The sequence below is a fragment of the Anarhichas minor genome, unplaced genomic scaffold, assembly GCF_050575085.1.
Source record: "Anarhichas minor isolate MPS153535 unplaced genomic scaffold, ASM5057508v1 ptg000119l, whole genome shotgun sequence".
In the NCBI taxonomy this organism is placed as follows: domain Eukaryota; kingdom Metazoa; phylum Chordata; class Actinopteri; order Perciformes; family Anarhichadidae; genus Anarhichas; species Anarhichas minor.
Genome location: NW_027466565.1, coordinates 247,588 through 262,500, shown reverse-complemented (window position 1 = coordinate 262,500; position 14,913 = coordinate 247,588). Strand labels below are relative to the sequence as shown.

General features: G+C 45.8%; 1 protein-coding gene across 1 annotated transcript in view; it reads right to left on the bottom strand.

Annotated features, from left to right (window-relative positions):
* LOC142940912 (Krueppel-like factor 5) overlaps positions 1 to 14,589 on the bottom strand; it is a 20,832-nt gene extending 6,243 nt beyond the window's left edge. The window contains exons 1-3 of the mRNA XM_076083115.1: positions 14,449 to 14,589; positions 3,729 to 4,656; positions 2,322 to 2,381 (exon numbers count right to left, since the gene is read on the bottom strand). Coding sequence (XP_075939230.1) covers positions 2,322 to 2,381; positions 3,729 to 4,656; positions 14,449 to 14,589 — 1,129 coding nt within the window. The remainder of the gene's footprint in view (positions 1 to 2,321; positions 2,382 to 3,728; positions 4,657 to 14,448) is intronic.
* Between the last annotated feature and the right edge of the window lie 324 nt (positions 14,590 to 14,913).

The window sequence follows — 14,913 nt, the reverse complement described above, 5'->3', positions numbered from 1 at the left end:
AGAACAGTCAGCCCAATGATTCTTCACATGCTCAAATCATGAGTCATCCTCAACTGAATGAAAGAAAACAAGACGAGGCAAGCCTGCTTCAGTCAGATCTCAGGTGAAGCCTGTTCGGATTCACGGGATTTTACATACGACAATCGCCTAAACGTGGAGCGACTCTCTGCTCGCTGAACGCAACGAGCAGAAGGGACGGCCGAGGATTTTACCTGCGCCTTTTTGAACACTTAAAATGTATTTATTTTTGCTGTTTACAATCGCAAATGTACAACGCTGCAAACCCCACACCACAGTATACCCTGGACCACAGTATACCCTGGACCACAGTATACCCCGGACCAAAGTGTACCCCGGACCACAGTGTACCCCGGACCACAGTGTACCCCGGACCAAAGTGTACCCCGGACCACAGTATACCCCGGACCAAAGTGTACCCCGGACCAAAGTATACCCCGGACCACAGTGTACCCCGGACCAAAGTGTACCCCGGACCACAGTGTACCCCGGACCAAAGTGTACCCCGGACCACAGTGTACCCCGGACCAAAGTGTACCCCGGACCACAGTGTACCCCGGACCACAGTGTACCCCGGACCAAAGTGTACCCCGGACCACAGTGTACCCCGGACCAAAGTGTACCCCGGACCACAGTGTACCCCGGACCACAGTGTACCCCGGACCAAAGTGTACCCCGGACCACAGTGTACCCCGGACCACAGTGTACCCCGGACCACAGTGTACCCCGGACCAAAGTGTACCCCGGACCACAGTATACCCCGGACCAAAGTATACCCCGGACCACAGTATACCCCGGACCAAAGTATACCCCGAACCACAGTGTACCCCGGACCACAGTGTACCCCGGACCAAAGTGTACCCCGGACCACAGTGTACCCCGGACCAAAGTGTACCCCGGACCACAGTGTACCCCGGACCAAAGTGTACCCCGGACCACAGTATACCCCGGACCAAAGTATACCCCGAACCACAGTGTACCCCGGACCACAGTGTACCCCGGACCAAAGTGTACCCCGGACCACAGTGTACCCCGGACCAAAGTGTACCCCGGACCACAGTATAAACTCCTCCAGGTGCAAAAGAATTAGCAGCTGTGCATTAAGATGATTGTACTATAGTAGTATGTCAAAGACAAAGTGTTCATCTGGTTTTAAAGAATAATATTCATGAGAAACCTCCAATATTATATATATATATATCCATGACATCTGTGTAAAACTCTCAACAGTCTTTCCTCTCTGACTTACTTCACTTACTTCATTGTATTGTCTTGTTTACTATTCTCACTCATACTTTACAGTTTGTTTGTCTTTTGCTTCCACAGTTTATTTGTATGCTGCTGCAACAAACCCAACTTCCCCACTGGGATCCATAAAGTTCCATCTTATCTATTTATGACAATAGAGAGACCTATTTCTCTTCACACAGTCGCTCACGTGTTCAGTCTTTCTCTCCCTCACTGTTTTCTCACTGCAGCTTTTATCGCATGAGTAAATCTCCAAAATCCAGGTCTGACGCTGCCGGGAGTCCACAGGTTTCATCTTACAGAAGGGAAACACATCGAAACCTTCCCCCATTCTGCAACCCCCCCCCCCAACCTTCCTCCTCCTTCCTCCTCTGAAAAGCAGGAGTAACTGGTTTGGCCTTCGTTTTAACAGCACGTCTTCCCTCTCTTTTCCCCCTCTTTCCTTCATCCTCCCCTCCTCCCTCCCTCTTTGTTCTCTCTCTATGGGGGAGCTCAGAGAACAGGTATGAGCAGGCACAAACTCTTTAGCCTCGATGTTGTTTTACTCTTCATTGTGTTCTGTTTTAGTTACGGGGTGTATCGAAACTGGCAATGTGACAAAATATGGAAAATACAAATAAATAAGCTGAAGACAAGTGAGCTGTGAGCTCAATGGTTCCAGTGATGAGGCTGAATCCCAGGATTAGTTTAGACAGAACGAGTTCGTGAATGGGATTTCACAAGGCAGCACACAGGTGTGAGTTTGTGCAACTTCTTCCAAATCCTCATCAATGTTGAGAATTTGAAGAGACCTCAAGACAAGACAAAACAAAACGTCGACCAGATTCCAGATTCTCAGAATTTAAAATGTGATTTTACATTTTCTTCTCCAATTTGGACCCTGGTGTCTGCGGTGGAAACCCAATGACTTCCTCTAAAGAGTCTCTGAGTGAACTGTTAGTCGATAAAGTCGTAGCTGGAGCAGACCCGTCAGACAGCTGATAGCAGAGATACATTCTATGTCATGGCAGAAAAACACCACTTCAAGTTCAACCCACGGAGAAGTGTTTTCTTACCTGTGTGCGTCCTCTGGTGTGCCTTCAGATGAGAGCTCTTTGTGTAAACTTTGGAGCAGCCTGAAAAGAAATCACAAAGAGAGATCGTGAGATTGGCTGACGGCTCAAATGTTCTCAACGGACGCAAAGTTGACTTTGTCCACGAAGGAGAAAACGTGCTGTTTCTAGAGTGGGTTTGTATCAGTGGACGAACCCAGGCCCGACCCACTCACAAACACAAATGGACCACTTCAAATGATTGGTCTCATACACTTTTTGCAGTGTGTTATAAAGCACACTAGCAACCTGGATTCTGTTTGTGACATGCAAGAAGGAGCCAATATTTTACTGACAGATTTGCATTTGTGCTTTTGCTTTGGGGGCGGAGCTTATTTACACAACAGTGCATCGGTAGAAAGCATTTTGAACCGACTCGGAGTGGCTGAAACATGTTTTCATTTGTGCGTCAAACTGTTAATAAAGCCCAGGGAATCGTGCAGGGCTCTCGCTTGTGATTCTGTGAGTGTCTCGTGTTAAAAATGATTCAATATGGGCAGATTTGCATGTTGCCTAAGGTGCACGTTATCATAGGTAGCGTCCCCAACACAGGAAAAGAAAAGGAACAGCTCCAGGAAAAGAAACTAAAAAGCCTGGCAATGAATGCGAGTTAAGTATTTCAGTTTAGCACAAACACAAATTACCCAGTGAGACGTAAGAACCTGACAATCAGCAAGGGTTTGAGTGCACGAATCGCCCTTTCCATCCATTTCATGTGATCTCATCTGCTGCACGTTGACAGTTCGCTCACAGAAAACGTCAAACTGATTCAACTTTGAAAGCAGTGGCAAGAACTGGGCGGCGTGCAACAACCAAGGTACTGCTGCCGAGAGGTTTAACGTCTTCACTTTTAACTCGCACAAATGTGATCATGTGCAGAGAGTGCATTTGTTACTGGCCAATGATACAGCATGCAAATGATAGAGTAAGTAAGATACCTTAAATTCAGGGACTGGTAGAAAAATCTGTTTAGTTTAATGACAATGTCAAATCCTTGACAAAAGCAGAAGACCAGGAGATGATTGTCATTTAACTCTATGCTAAATTATTCTTATATTTTGACAAATGTGTTTGACTGTCCATCCATCCACTATGTTTAACTGCCTTTCCTGTTCAGGGTCGCGGGGGGTGTGGAGCCGATGACACATAGAGACGGAGAACCATTCACGCTCACATCCACACCATGGGGCAATCAACTAACCTAAGCTGCATCTCCGGAAGCCAGAGAGAACCAACACTGACACGGGGAGAACATGCAATCACCACGCAGAAGGCCCGTCTAGCCCGGGAATCGAACCTGGGCCCATCTTGCTGTGAGGCAACGGTTTTACTGTGATATATTCTAAAGTTAAATGCAGATAAAACACCGACCTGGGTAGTCACAGAAGTGGATCCTCCTCTTCTCCAGCTCTGGGTTGTTCCGCCTGTTGTATTTGGGACCCGTCAGGACACCCTGTCCATGTGTCATCAGCATGGCGTGTGAAGACAACCCCGTCACCTTTATCCCGTCCAGGCGCTGCTGGTACTGCGGCATAAGGTGTGGCGCTAACCTGAGCAGCTCCGCCTGACCGTCCGGGCTCCCTGGCTGAGAGTTTGGCGGTGAGGGCGGCAGGCTGTGGGGCGCCGTGTGCTGGGATGAGCCGGTCGGCGAGGCCTGGTAGTAACCGTGGTGCTGCTGTAGCTGGTGCTCCGCCATCATGTAGTTGCCGTTGGATGCAACGTTGCAGAGGTTCAGCATGGTCCTGCCGCTCGTGGAGGCGTGTGCCGACGGGCTGGCGTGCGACAGAGTCATGGTGAGGTCAGCGCAGCTGGTGATGGGCATGTGGTAGATCTGCGGCTGGGGGGCCGGGGGGCCGATGTGAAGCTCTGTGTCCAGATTTGGCTGCTGCTGCTGGGATCCTGCCGGGGCACTCACCACCACGCCACAGCTCATGTCCGGCTTGATGAACACGTTGTTGACTACGGGCGGCACGCTGAAGACGGAGGTGAAGTCCGGCAGGGCCTGGGTGCTGGAGGAGGAGGAGATGGAGCAGGGCACCTCCAGCCCGGGCTCCGTCTTGATCTGCTGCGGCGTGAGAGTCCTGGTGTTGTGCCGGTAGAGGCCCGTGCGGAGGTGGGTGGTGCTGGGAAGGATGAAGTTGATGTTGAGGCTGTAAGGAGCAGCCATTTTGTCCTCGGAGAAGAAGTCGTCGACCACGGAGGCGCTGTCTCGTCTGTATTTCTTGTCGACAGAATCGATCAGGTTACTCAAGAGAGGACTGTTGACCTGGGGGAGGTATTTGTCCAACTCTAATCGAACCTGGAAAGGAACAGAGGAGAGACAAGGTTAAAGGAAACTGCAATTTACGACAACCCTTCCTTGTTAACTCCTTAAGACTGAGTGTAAAACTAGTTATTTTGTATCACCCACAAAATGATTCCTTTACAATAAATGATCATATTGATCACCCAGCCCTATATCCTACGTAACTGTGCGTATCAGAGCGGGTCTCCCTGTGTGAATTTAATGTGTGGAAACTACCAAAGTATAAAATACCACCGGAGCATTTCATGTTGACATCCTGAGGCTTTGGGTAACAACATGTTTCGATTGAAACATCCACAGCAGCAGCTGTTTGTCACAGTATTTGTTCAACATGGACATGGACATTGTATTTGTTTAACTGAGGGAATTATTCAGTGAGATTAATGGGCTGCAGATGGTGATAAGGTGGAGGTGGCATGGCTCCGTTCCACCAGTTAATAGAAAGACACACACTGTAGGGGTGAGAGAGAGGAAGCTGCACAGGAATTACAATAGAATGACAACTATGAAGAAAGGATAAAAGACAAGTTTAAGAGAAGTTGGAAGCAGGACTTCCTCCTCCTTCATGCCTCACATTCCTGCTTCCCAGTGGAGCTCACTGCCCTGACAATCAGCCAACGCTAGAGAAGCATTTCACCTCCGCTCACCTGGATGTTACTCCTTTAGCCTTCAGGGCTGCAACATGTCTCACTAGTTATCACCTGCTGCATGTTTGGAGACGCATTCATCAGGGAACTGTTGTTGGTTTGGTTGGAATTCAAATCCGTAAACGTAGAAGAGCTACTGGTGTCATTGATTTGTGTGTGAATGTCACTCATCAGCTGATCGTTGGGTGAGCTGTGAGGCCGATTCATACGAACGTTTAGAGATCTCACTCTACTCGAGCTGCAACGATTATTCGACTAATGGATCAGTCCATCAACAGACAAATAGCCGCCAACTATTTTTCATAATCGAATGAAGTAAATATAGCTTTGGAATCTATTTTCTTTATCATCTTTTGATTATAGATGATGGAGTCGGACATAAACGCACTGCTTTCTGACAAAGCTTTCTGTATGTGTGTTTCTATTTGTGCTCTTCTCACTGGTTTGACATCTGAAGACAGTTGTTGTTAGATTCTGTTACCAGGGAGATGCAACTGTCAATCAAATCGGACCAGATCTACTTGTGTGATGGGTGACAAATGTGTGGAAATACAGAGAAGAGCTTTTAAGCAACAAGACCAGACAGGTGGAGGAGCGTGTACGAAAATAAATAGCAGGTATTTTCCTCTTCCTTTGAGAAGATCTGATCTTAATCCTGATGAACTGGTGTGTGTGTGTGTGTCATTCAGAGTCTGTGAAGCAGAGATTCACTCCTTTAGAGGTGAACCAGCCGTTACATGAAGAATCTGTGCTGCAGAGACCACACACACACACACACACACACACACACACACACACACACACACACACACACACACACACACACAAAAACAAACATATGTTTGCACAAATATGCACAAATGTACACAAATGAAGGCAAGCACGTCCAAATTCACAGTAACTTGCCAACACACACACTCTCTGCTCCACACAGACACGCAGACGGAGAGTTCCCTCTGTGGGCGTGGCCGATGGAAGCGGTTTCAACCGTGAAGACGAAAAAAAGAAAGAAAAAAAGCAGCGAACCAAACAAAGGCTGAAGGAAAGTTAAAGAGCGTCTGGTAAAAATAGACCCGGCAGACAAAAAGATTCTGATGGTCACAGTGACGACAGACACACAGCGCTGAAGAGAGGATGAGGAGAGGATGAGGAGAGGATGAAGAGAGGAAGGAAAGAGCCAAACAAAAAAAAGAGAACGAGAAGGAAGTGAGGGCCAACAAGGAGAGAAAACAAGGTGAGGAAAGAAAGTGAGCGGCTGATTATGAAACCGATATTGATTATTATCTGACGGGGAGATCAGAGAGGACTCAAAGTAACTGCTGACCAGGAAGCTGCACACAACTCATAGAAAACACAGAGAGAACATTTTACACAACGTCGATTATACAGATAGCAGACAGGAAAAATGCTGATAATCATTAAACATATGAAACTTAAACAAACTGTACTTTGTGCAATTTATCCGGATCAGTGGGAGCTAAAGAAACCAGAACCCAGAGGGCACAGCGGAGTCCTGCTGAACCGGATGATTCGGGACGAATGACCTAACGAGGTGCTGACGGGCTGGAGGTCGAGTCCAGCAGCTCAACGGGAGCAGAAAGCAGCAGAGAAAAGGCCCGTTTCAACGCTATCATTCTGCAGCGCCGTCACACACACACACACACACACACACACACACACACACACACACACACACACACACACACCCGATCCCTCCATCAATAACCTGCTGATATATTTTCATACACAAATGTTGGAGGGTAATTGCTGAGCCGGGTATCGTGGCAGGTTGAGAAACAGTCAGGAAATGCAATCTATTGGTTTCGTGTTCATGGACACTGATTGACTTGATAAGAAAAAACAAAAACAGCCTCTCTTGTTTCCTTCCCTCCTCCCTCCTGTGTGCCTCCCTCGGGTGCCCTTGGTCGCTTCCCCTGCTGTCGATCCCTCTTGCTGTCAACCTCTGTTCTCCTATTCACTTGCATGTTTTTTCGCTGGTGACATTTCACCTATTTCAGCCTCTTCTCCTCGCTGCACAAGCAGAGACGATGTTGGGCTGCAGTTTCTTTAACAGCGAGCCGGTTTTGCAACAAACTCACGAGTCTGAAGATATGCTGAAGTTGAAGGGTGGTCATGCATGTATATAAGATGCACTAGCATAATCAGAGAAATGCACAAATAATTCTCCTAAATTTGATGAACTGTGCCACTGACTTTGCACACATGCACAGCAAACCTCTAGATCAAGAAAGATCTTGTATAATGAGTCCATTAAGTACCTCCTCTTCCTAAGTAATATCTCTGGTCAGGACAATAAAGAACACTGACTCTAGTATTTCAATCCCATGAACTTCATCATTATTATTATTATTATTATTATTAATAATTTCTGAGAGCTAAAGGGAAACCCTGCCATTTTCAATAAGAAGGTGTGGGTGTTTATTTAGTGTTTGTCCTCCAAGTATTGTAGAAAGAGCCTTGTAAGATACGTTAACGATCGCAGACACATTACACAAGAGGCACGGCAACCTCAAAGGAAACTAGTCGATGAACTACGATTCAAAATGTCTTTGTATGATTTTACGTGGTAAACAAGTACAATATCTTGAGGCTAAGACCTGGTTAATAATTGGAGAACATGGACAACTGCTCCGCTCTGAGTCCTTCTGCCCGATAACAGTCTCTTATCAGTTGTGTTCAGGTTTATGGGATGGAGTGGGAGTTCCCACACTTCCAGCCAATCTGACATCCATCCTAACAGAACTTTCGTCTCATTTACTGCACAGAAAACTGCTATCAGTGTTTAACATTTCTAAATTAGGTTCCCCCCCCCTCATAATCCTCATAGTTACTAGTTTCCATCTGGTGCACCAACAGCATGAAAATCAGCTCGCAGAGACTCGAAGCTCCATCACACTGAACATCTTGTTGTTCCTATGATATTTTACAAAAGGTTAATTCTCATTTTTCTCAAGTCCAGCAACAAGTGTCAATTTTTGTCCGTTACTTGTATACGTTTTCACAGGAAATAACTTAGTTAGGTTTAAGCAACTAAACGACTTAGTTAGGTTCGTCTTTTGGGTTAAAACAACTACGGACGTGCAGTTACCGAAGTATGCAAGTTACGTGACAAATAAATCAACATTGACTTCTTGTTTCCCACGGGGAAGAACAGCGGCCTCCTGATGAACCCAACACGCTGTCAGAGAACCAACCTGTCCAACCAATCAGGGCTCTGCTCTCATTGAACGGATTGGCGGGTGCTGATCTGTACATATCAGAACTAACGTTGATTTATTCGTTAGTCGCGACACTTTCGTTAATTTGAACCCAAACGACGATGTTTTTCGAAACCTAACTCAGTAGTTTCCTGTGGAAGTTTATTTTGAAAAAGCAGAAATACGTAGCTGGAACCCGTCCGTTTGGGAGAATAACCGAGGCTTTGCTCCTCCTCTTCTGAATCCTTTGTCCTGATTACAAAAACAATTCTTCCTTTGACATATTTACTAGAAATATTGCTATTCATCTCAAATGTAGCTTATTGGGATTATCTATGAAATCCTCAACAGATGGTTAAACCACGTCTACGTATGCCAGACTCCTACTGAACCGAAAACGAATCAATAAAAGCAACACTCTGACCGCTCTCCTCTTCCTCAAAAGCCTCCAAGCCACCAGGTCGGCCATCTTTATCAGACCCCTCCCCCTGATAACTGCTAAACAAATGGCTGCGTCTGCACACCAGTTTGCCTTTATGGCTCTTGGGAATGCAGGCAAAACGGCGGCCGTTCGCCTTTGGATCTCCATAAAAAAAAAAGACAGAGCTGATAGTGTCGCCCCCCCCCCCCCCCCCCCGGTCTGCTTGCTGCCAATCACCAGAGCAGAAATCACGAAAACAAAACCTTTGAGACGGTGGTGATGGTTTATGGCCGCTGATAGAGGGAGAGATACGGAGGCATCGGCTTCACAGGACGGGGACGAGTAAAGACAAGAGGCAACTGGACGGAATCCACTGTGGCTCTTCTGGGAAAGTCGGGTATTGATATATTTTGATCAAACATTTGATAATACCTTCATACGTCTATTATACTTGAGAAACCAAACACTTCTTATGAATGAGGCCTTTGTTTTTGAAGTTACTGGTGTTAAACATATGACGCTTTTATGCAAAAGTATGTATGATTTACACACTCATGTCCATAAAGGAAGATATGTATGTATCCCAACATACTGTATGTTCATACATCCCCACACGCATAAGGTCAATCATGAATGTATGGGAACAGTTCTCTTCTTCGCCATTAATCATAAAACACAAATCGTTTTGAGTTCTTTGGAGCTGAACTGCAACGTCCTTCTGTTCAGGTTAACAGTTCGTCCAGACTATAACTTCTTTCTCGCGTCGTATTATTTCTGTCTCTTATTTCTTGTCACTCTTTGTTCTTTTATCGTCCCACAAAACAGACTTCTCCAGTGTAGCTTGCAGTAAGACGGGGAGCTCCTCTACTGGTGTTTTCATTTGAAATGAATTATCGCTGCGGCATTTTGTTGGGCCAAGGCGAACATCCCTCCATCCTGTACGTAGCTACATGTTTAGAGATACTGGAAGACTTCTTCGCTCATCACAAAATGATTTCACCTAATGTTTTTTATTCAACAGTGGCAGTCGTTAAAGAGATTTTGCAGCTCACAATAGATGAGTTTGCAGACCTCAGGCATTAGGAAACAGTAGAGTAGGACTGTCTGCGGGCGGCGTGCGTTGTCTGGGACAGAGACACGACTGGGCATGATGGGTACGGATGACATCATTAGACTCAACAACTCTAGTGGGTTTCTGATTGGTCTGCTGGTGAACTGACACTCTGCAGGAGGATCAGGCTGGTTTATGGGTCTGCAGATGCAACAGGATGAAATGAAAAACATGTTTATCAGCCAGTAATGACACTCTTTTCCAATAAGATGCACGTTCACCACAGATGAATAAAACCTCTCAGTAAAAAACGATTCCATGTGCAAAAAAGCCAATTTCTTTGACTAATCGTGTTTGCATGGATCTGAGATTTGATGAGCTATTTAATAGCCAGGTTCATGTACGGGAGGATATGAGGGAACTCTTTATGTTGTGTTTAATGATACCAAATCACAGATACCAGCAGAAGGAGAGACACTAATTCTAAATTAGGTCCATCGTCCCAAATGTTTAGTCCCCGAGAAGGAACCAAACAAATGAATCACGTTTGCTCAAATGAAGAGTGGGTGAGTGCTGCGAGCTTAGACTCGTCGTCAGCAGACGCTTGCTCAGATGCAAAGCAGCTGCGTGTGTTGCTCTGGAAAGTCAAATCATTAGTCAAACCAAAACCATTTCAGCCGTCAGCAGCCTGAAACATATCCGTCGGCAACAAGGGCCTGAAAGAAGACGTCAAGAGGATTCACTAATGGAAGGCTGACGTGACAGGAGAACATGTGGAGGAGGGTCAGTCTGGCCCGTGACATAAAGTCAAACAAAAGGAGGTCCCTGTACAATCCCGGGACATTAAAATAACACACTGGAAACCGATCTAAACCATATCAGAGTATTGATCTTCAGGAATCATTATGCGTGACTGCCTACACACTCTTGACGTGTACGCCACAAAGTTACTCTGTAACTTCTCCCGTCTGCGCTCGGTCTAACAGGAAAAGCTTTTGGTGATTTCACGACAAAAGAATCTGGAAATAGGTTTCATATCAGTTACTTATTCTGCCATTACTGCTGCGGTTCATGAACAGATTGATTCCAGAAGAAAACATGGACTGCTTGGAAGAAAAAGAACTTTCAAAATACTCCAGACAAATGTTTTGATGAGCCGACAAACTTCAGTCTGTGGCTGACAGAAAGTTAGTGTGTGTACATGAAGTTTCTTTTGTTTTTGTAAGTATGACGCACACATTTTAAAGTCATTACTGAAGGAAATAAATGCCACTGATTTGTATTATACGTAGGTAACGGGAACATCTTAAGCTTTGGACCAAAGATGCATTTTTTAAGTCTCACTGGGGTCTAGGAACCTGTGATGGGTACTGTACTACTGTTTCCTGATACTGTATAGACTAAAGTACATGTCCCTTCATGGAATGGCAGCTGATGAAAAATCTTATCATTAAATCCAGGTGATGTCTGGTGACTGCAGAAACATCTCAGACTAAACATTAACACTGGACCTCGACGTTGACCTCTTTAAATAATCACTGTGGTCTCACATCACCAGTCATCCGGCCCGTTCATTAGTGTGGTTCAAATGACAGCGTTACTCCATTAACATACTACTACTCTACTGTACACAACACACACAGAGTCACTGCACTGTTTCTGAGATCGACTGGGCTCTAAAATAACCGAATACCTCAAGAAACACAAGTTATGCAAGAGTGACAGCAAAATATGAAATATTACTAATGCAACAAATGTTGAAATGTGAAATAAATTTGTTTGTATTTGATAAAAAGTGTTTCCTCCTGATGGCAAAACAATAGGTGCCAAGTGCAACCCTTACTGTCGAGGTTTGGGTCAACAAACTGGAACATGTAGCAGCTGGTGGAGACCACAACATGAGCTAAGAGAAGGTGATCTGATGCTGAGCTCACAGCTTATCGACACAAGAGAAGAAAAACACTTTGAAGGAAAAGCTCAAGTGCACCAAATGTAATTTCACTCCTTCTTTTGAGTATCCGCTCCTCATGAACTTCATTTATAAACAAGTGTGGGAAAACGTCACGGACACAGACGTCACAAAAAAGATCAGCGAGTTCATTTACTGAGTGCTTACTCGGCAGGAAAAGGAAACATTTAGACACACAAACACGGATCAAAAGGGTGAAGACATCGATGCTCGGGGGAACCAAAGACCTGCATGTTTGACGAGCCTCAGCAGCCTCTCACTGCTGCTGTGACTTTTCTCATGAGCCTTTTATCATCCTGACTCTTAGCCCGGAGCCCTGTGGAGATGCGGGCTCTGCTCAGACAGGTCGGGCAACATACTGCTGTCACGACACCGGCTCCGTGAAGCGCTCTTTAAAACACCAACACAATGACACAACAAAAAGAGAAAGCGTTTACACAGAACTCTCTGTCGTGCTCTGCTCAAATGGGAAACCCTGTGTTTGACACTGAGTTATAGTCGGAGGAAGAGAGAGGATGAAATGTACAGAGAGCGACCTGAGTATCTGTGAGGAATGTGTTTGAGAAACCGTCTTCCTGCACATTCACGGTGAATCAAGAGCACGTAAGGTGAACCCTCTCCAGCTGCGGTTGGCTTTAATTTGCCTGGGGGGGGCAACTATTTCACTTAAGCCGACTCCTTTGTTCCTGTCAAAGTCACGCTTTGCATAACATGAAGCGCGCCATGTTTGCAGCAACGAGACACGAGAGAGAACGCGGCTGAATGTCGGCCTTCTTTTTGTCTTGAGCACAACAGAAGCGACACAAACGGTGTTGTTGCAGAGACGCAGCATCGCGTGATGTTTTCATGTTAAAATGTGTCCTTGTAAGTTGTCAAATAACTGTCAAGAGGACTGTCACGCAAACAAGACTCCGTTTTGTCTCATGATGCTCGAGTGAATGATTGACGACTTAAACGCTGTGTTCAGGTTTTCAGCTGCGTTACATCGTGATTCATGGAATCCCACAATGCAGTTCGTTTAGGCTATAAAATACTTCTGTGTTTATGACATGTCATTTCGGGCGACATCCATCTGCAGCGAGGTAGGCGGAGAAGCTACACGGTGTTTTTAACATCACACAAGAGACACAAGAGAATAAAACCTGGAGAAAAGACTGCATCACATCCACATGTATCAGCACTGAGAAAAAGCACCAAGAGTGACCAAAGCAAACATCTTCAAGCTCTCAAACTGTTGGTGGTCCTGTGTGAGGAGCAGAGCGCCGTGAGCCTCGGGTCTCAGGGTCTGTTTACCAAACACCAGCGCCGTACCGAGGCTTCTGGTTTCTGTCTGTTGTGAGCACGCAAACACTCACAGCCATTTAACTGTTAACGATTAGCCACATATCTGGCTTCAGAGCATTCACCGAGTATCCTCTGCAGATCTAGAGGAATGCGATGGTGGATGGAGAAGACGCCATTTTGCAGAATTGTCTAAAATTCAACCTGCTTCTGCATCATGTGATCACATCCGATGACCGCTCATCTTCTGCAGGCAGGACGTCACCATCACTTGAGGAAACGAGCAGGAAACAGCATGTGTCCACTTTTGAATGACTTCTCTGTTTGCTGCCGCTTTTTATTAAACAAATAATTATTCATCTCTCTGTGCTGTCACTTATATTCTTGCATTTCACACTTATATTCTATTTGAACTCGTTTTAATGTTCTATTCTCTTGGCTCTTTAGTGATTTTAACTGTAAGTAAATGTCCTTTTATGATGCGTTTCTTTTGCACTTTGTCTCGATGCTTCTGATGTTTCATGTAAACATCCGTGTTGCTGAGATGTGCTGTATAAATACACGTAATAAACACCTCTGTAAACAAGCTTAGCGTGTGTAGTAACCACAATAAGAAGCAGCAGCAGGGTAATAACCACACAACTAATGTAAAGCAGGTGTAACACTAACAACAATCAGCCTGTTTCCCTATAAAGATGTTGTCTGCAACTGTCGGCCTGATTACACAGAATATTTAGAATAAATGCATTCAATGCGAGTGCTTTATGTGTATTGATTTCATATAAGTCTTAACAACTGAATAATAGCATCTTTATACGACTAGAATAAATGTAAGTTGCATCAGAGGAATACAAATAAAGTTTGATTTGAATGCTTTGTATGGCAGAGCTGCCACTAGCTGCTCTACAGCTTCCAGGTGAACTTTACCTGCGTTCTCAGGTGTCTGCGGAGGACTTTAACCCGCCTACCTGATACAGGTGAGCTGCCTCCTTTCTCAGGTAAACGCAGCCTGATAACCAACACGCAGCTCAGTGGTAATTAACTGCTCATTAGAAGCTTTGTGTATCATCAAAAGGACCTTTTATTGTGACTGAAGCAGCAGCTGCAGCAGCACCGCCTGTTCTAACATGACAGCGGAGGTAACGTTATGGAAACAGCCAATAAAAGGCCATCCTCAGCGGGTCGGCGGTGACTCTCACCCCAGGTTTGACGTCCTCAAACACGGACGCCTCCTCGGCGCCGTCCGCTCCGGGCATCCTCACGGGCTTCAGCTGCGTGAAAACCGCCCTCTCGTCTGTCGTGTGCGGCGGATTCATGGCCAGTCCTACCCTCGCTGCCATCAGACCGGTTTCTTATCTTCTTGTGAATTTTGGTTAGAAACACATAGAGATTTATTGCGGGTAAATGCGCCTTTAATTCAGCTGAAAGCTACGCAGTTATTCCACAGCCCTCCCCTCTCTTCTGGGCCACAGGTAGGTTTTACCTGAGCTCAAGTATGGACCCTGCAGCGAAGCGAGCCAATGAGAGCAGAGGATGAGTCTCCTGGTCCAATCAGCTGCGTGGAGGGAGGCGGGACTCACCTGAGAGACTCTGAGGAAGAAGGAAAACCAACTGGAGGGCATCAGGCACTGTTGTCTCCTCACCTACACGCACACACGCGCGCG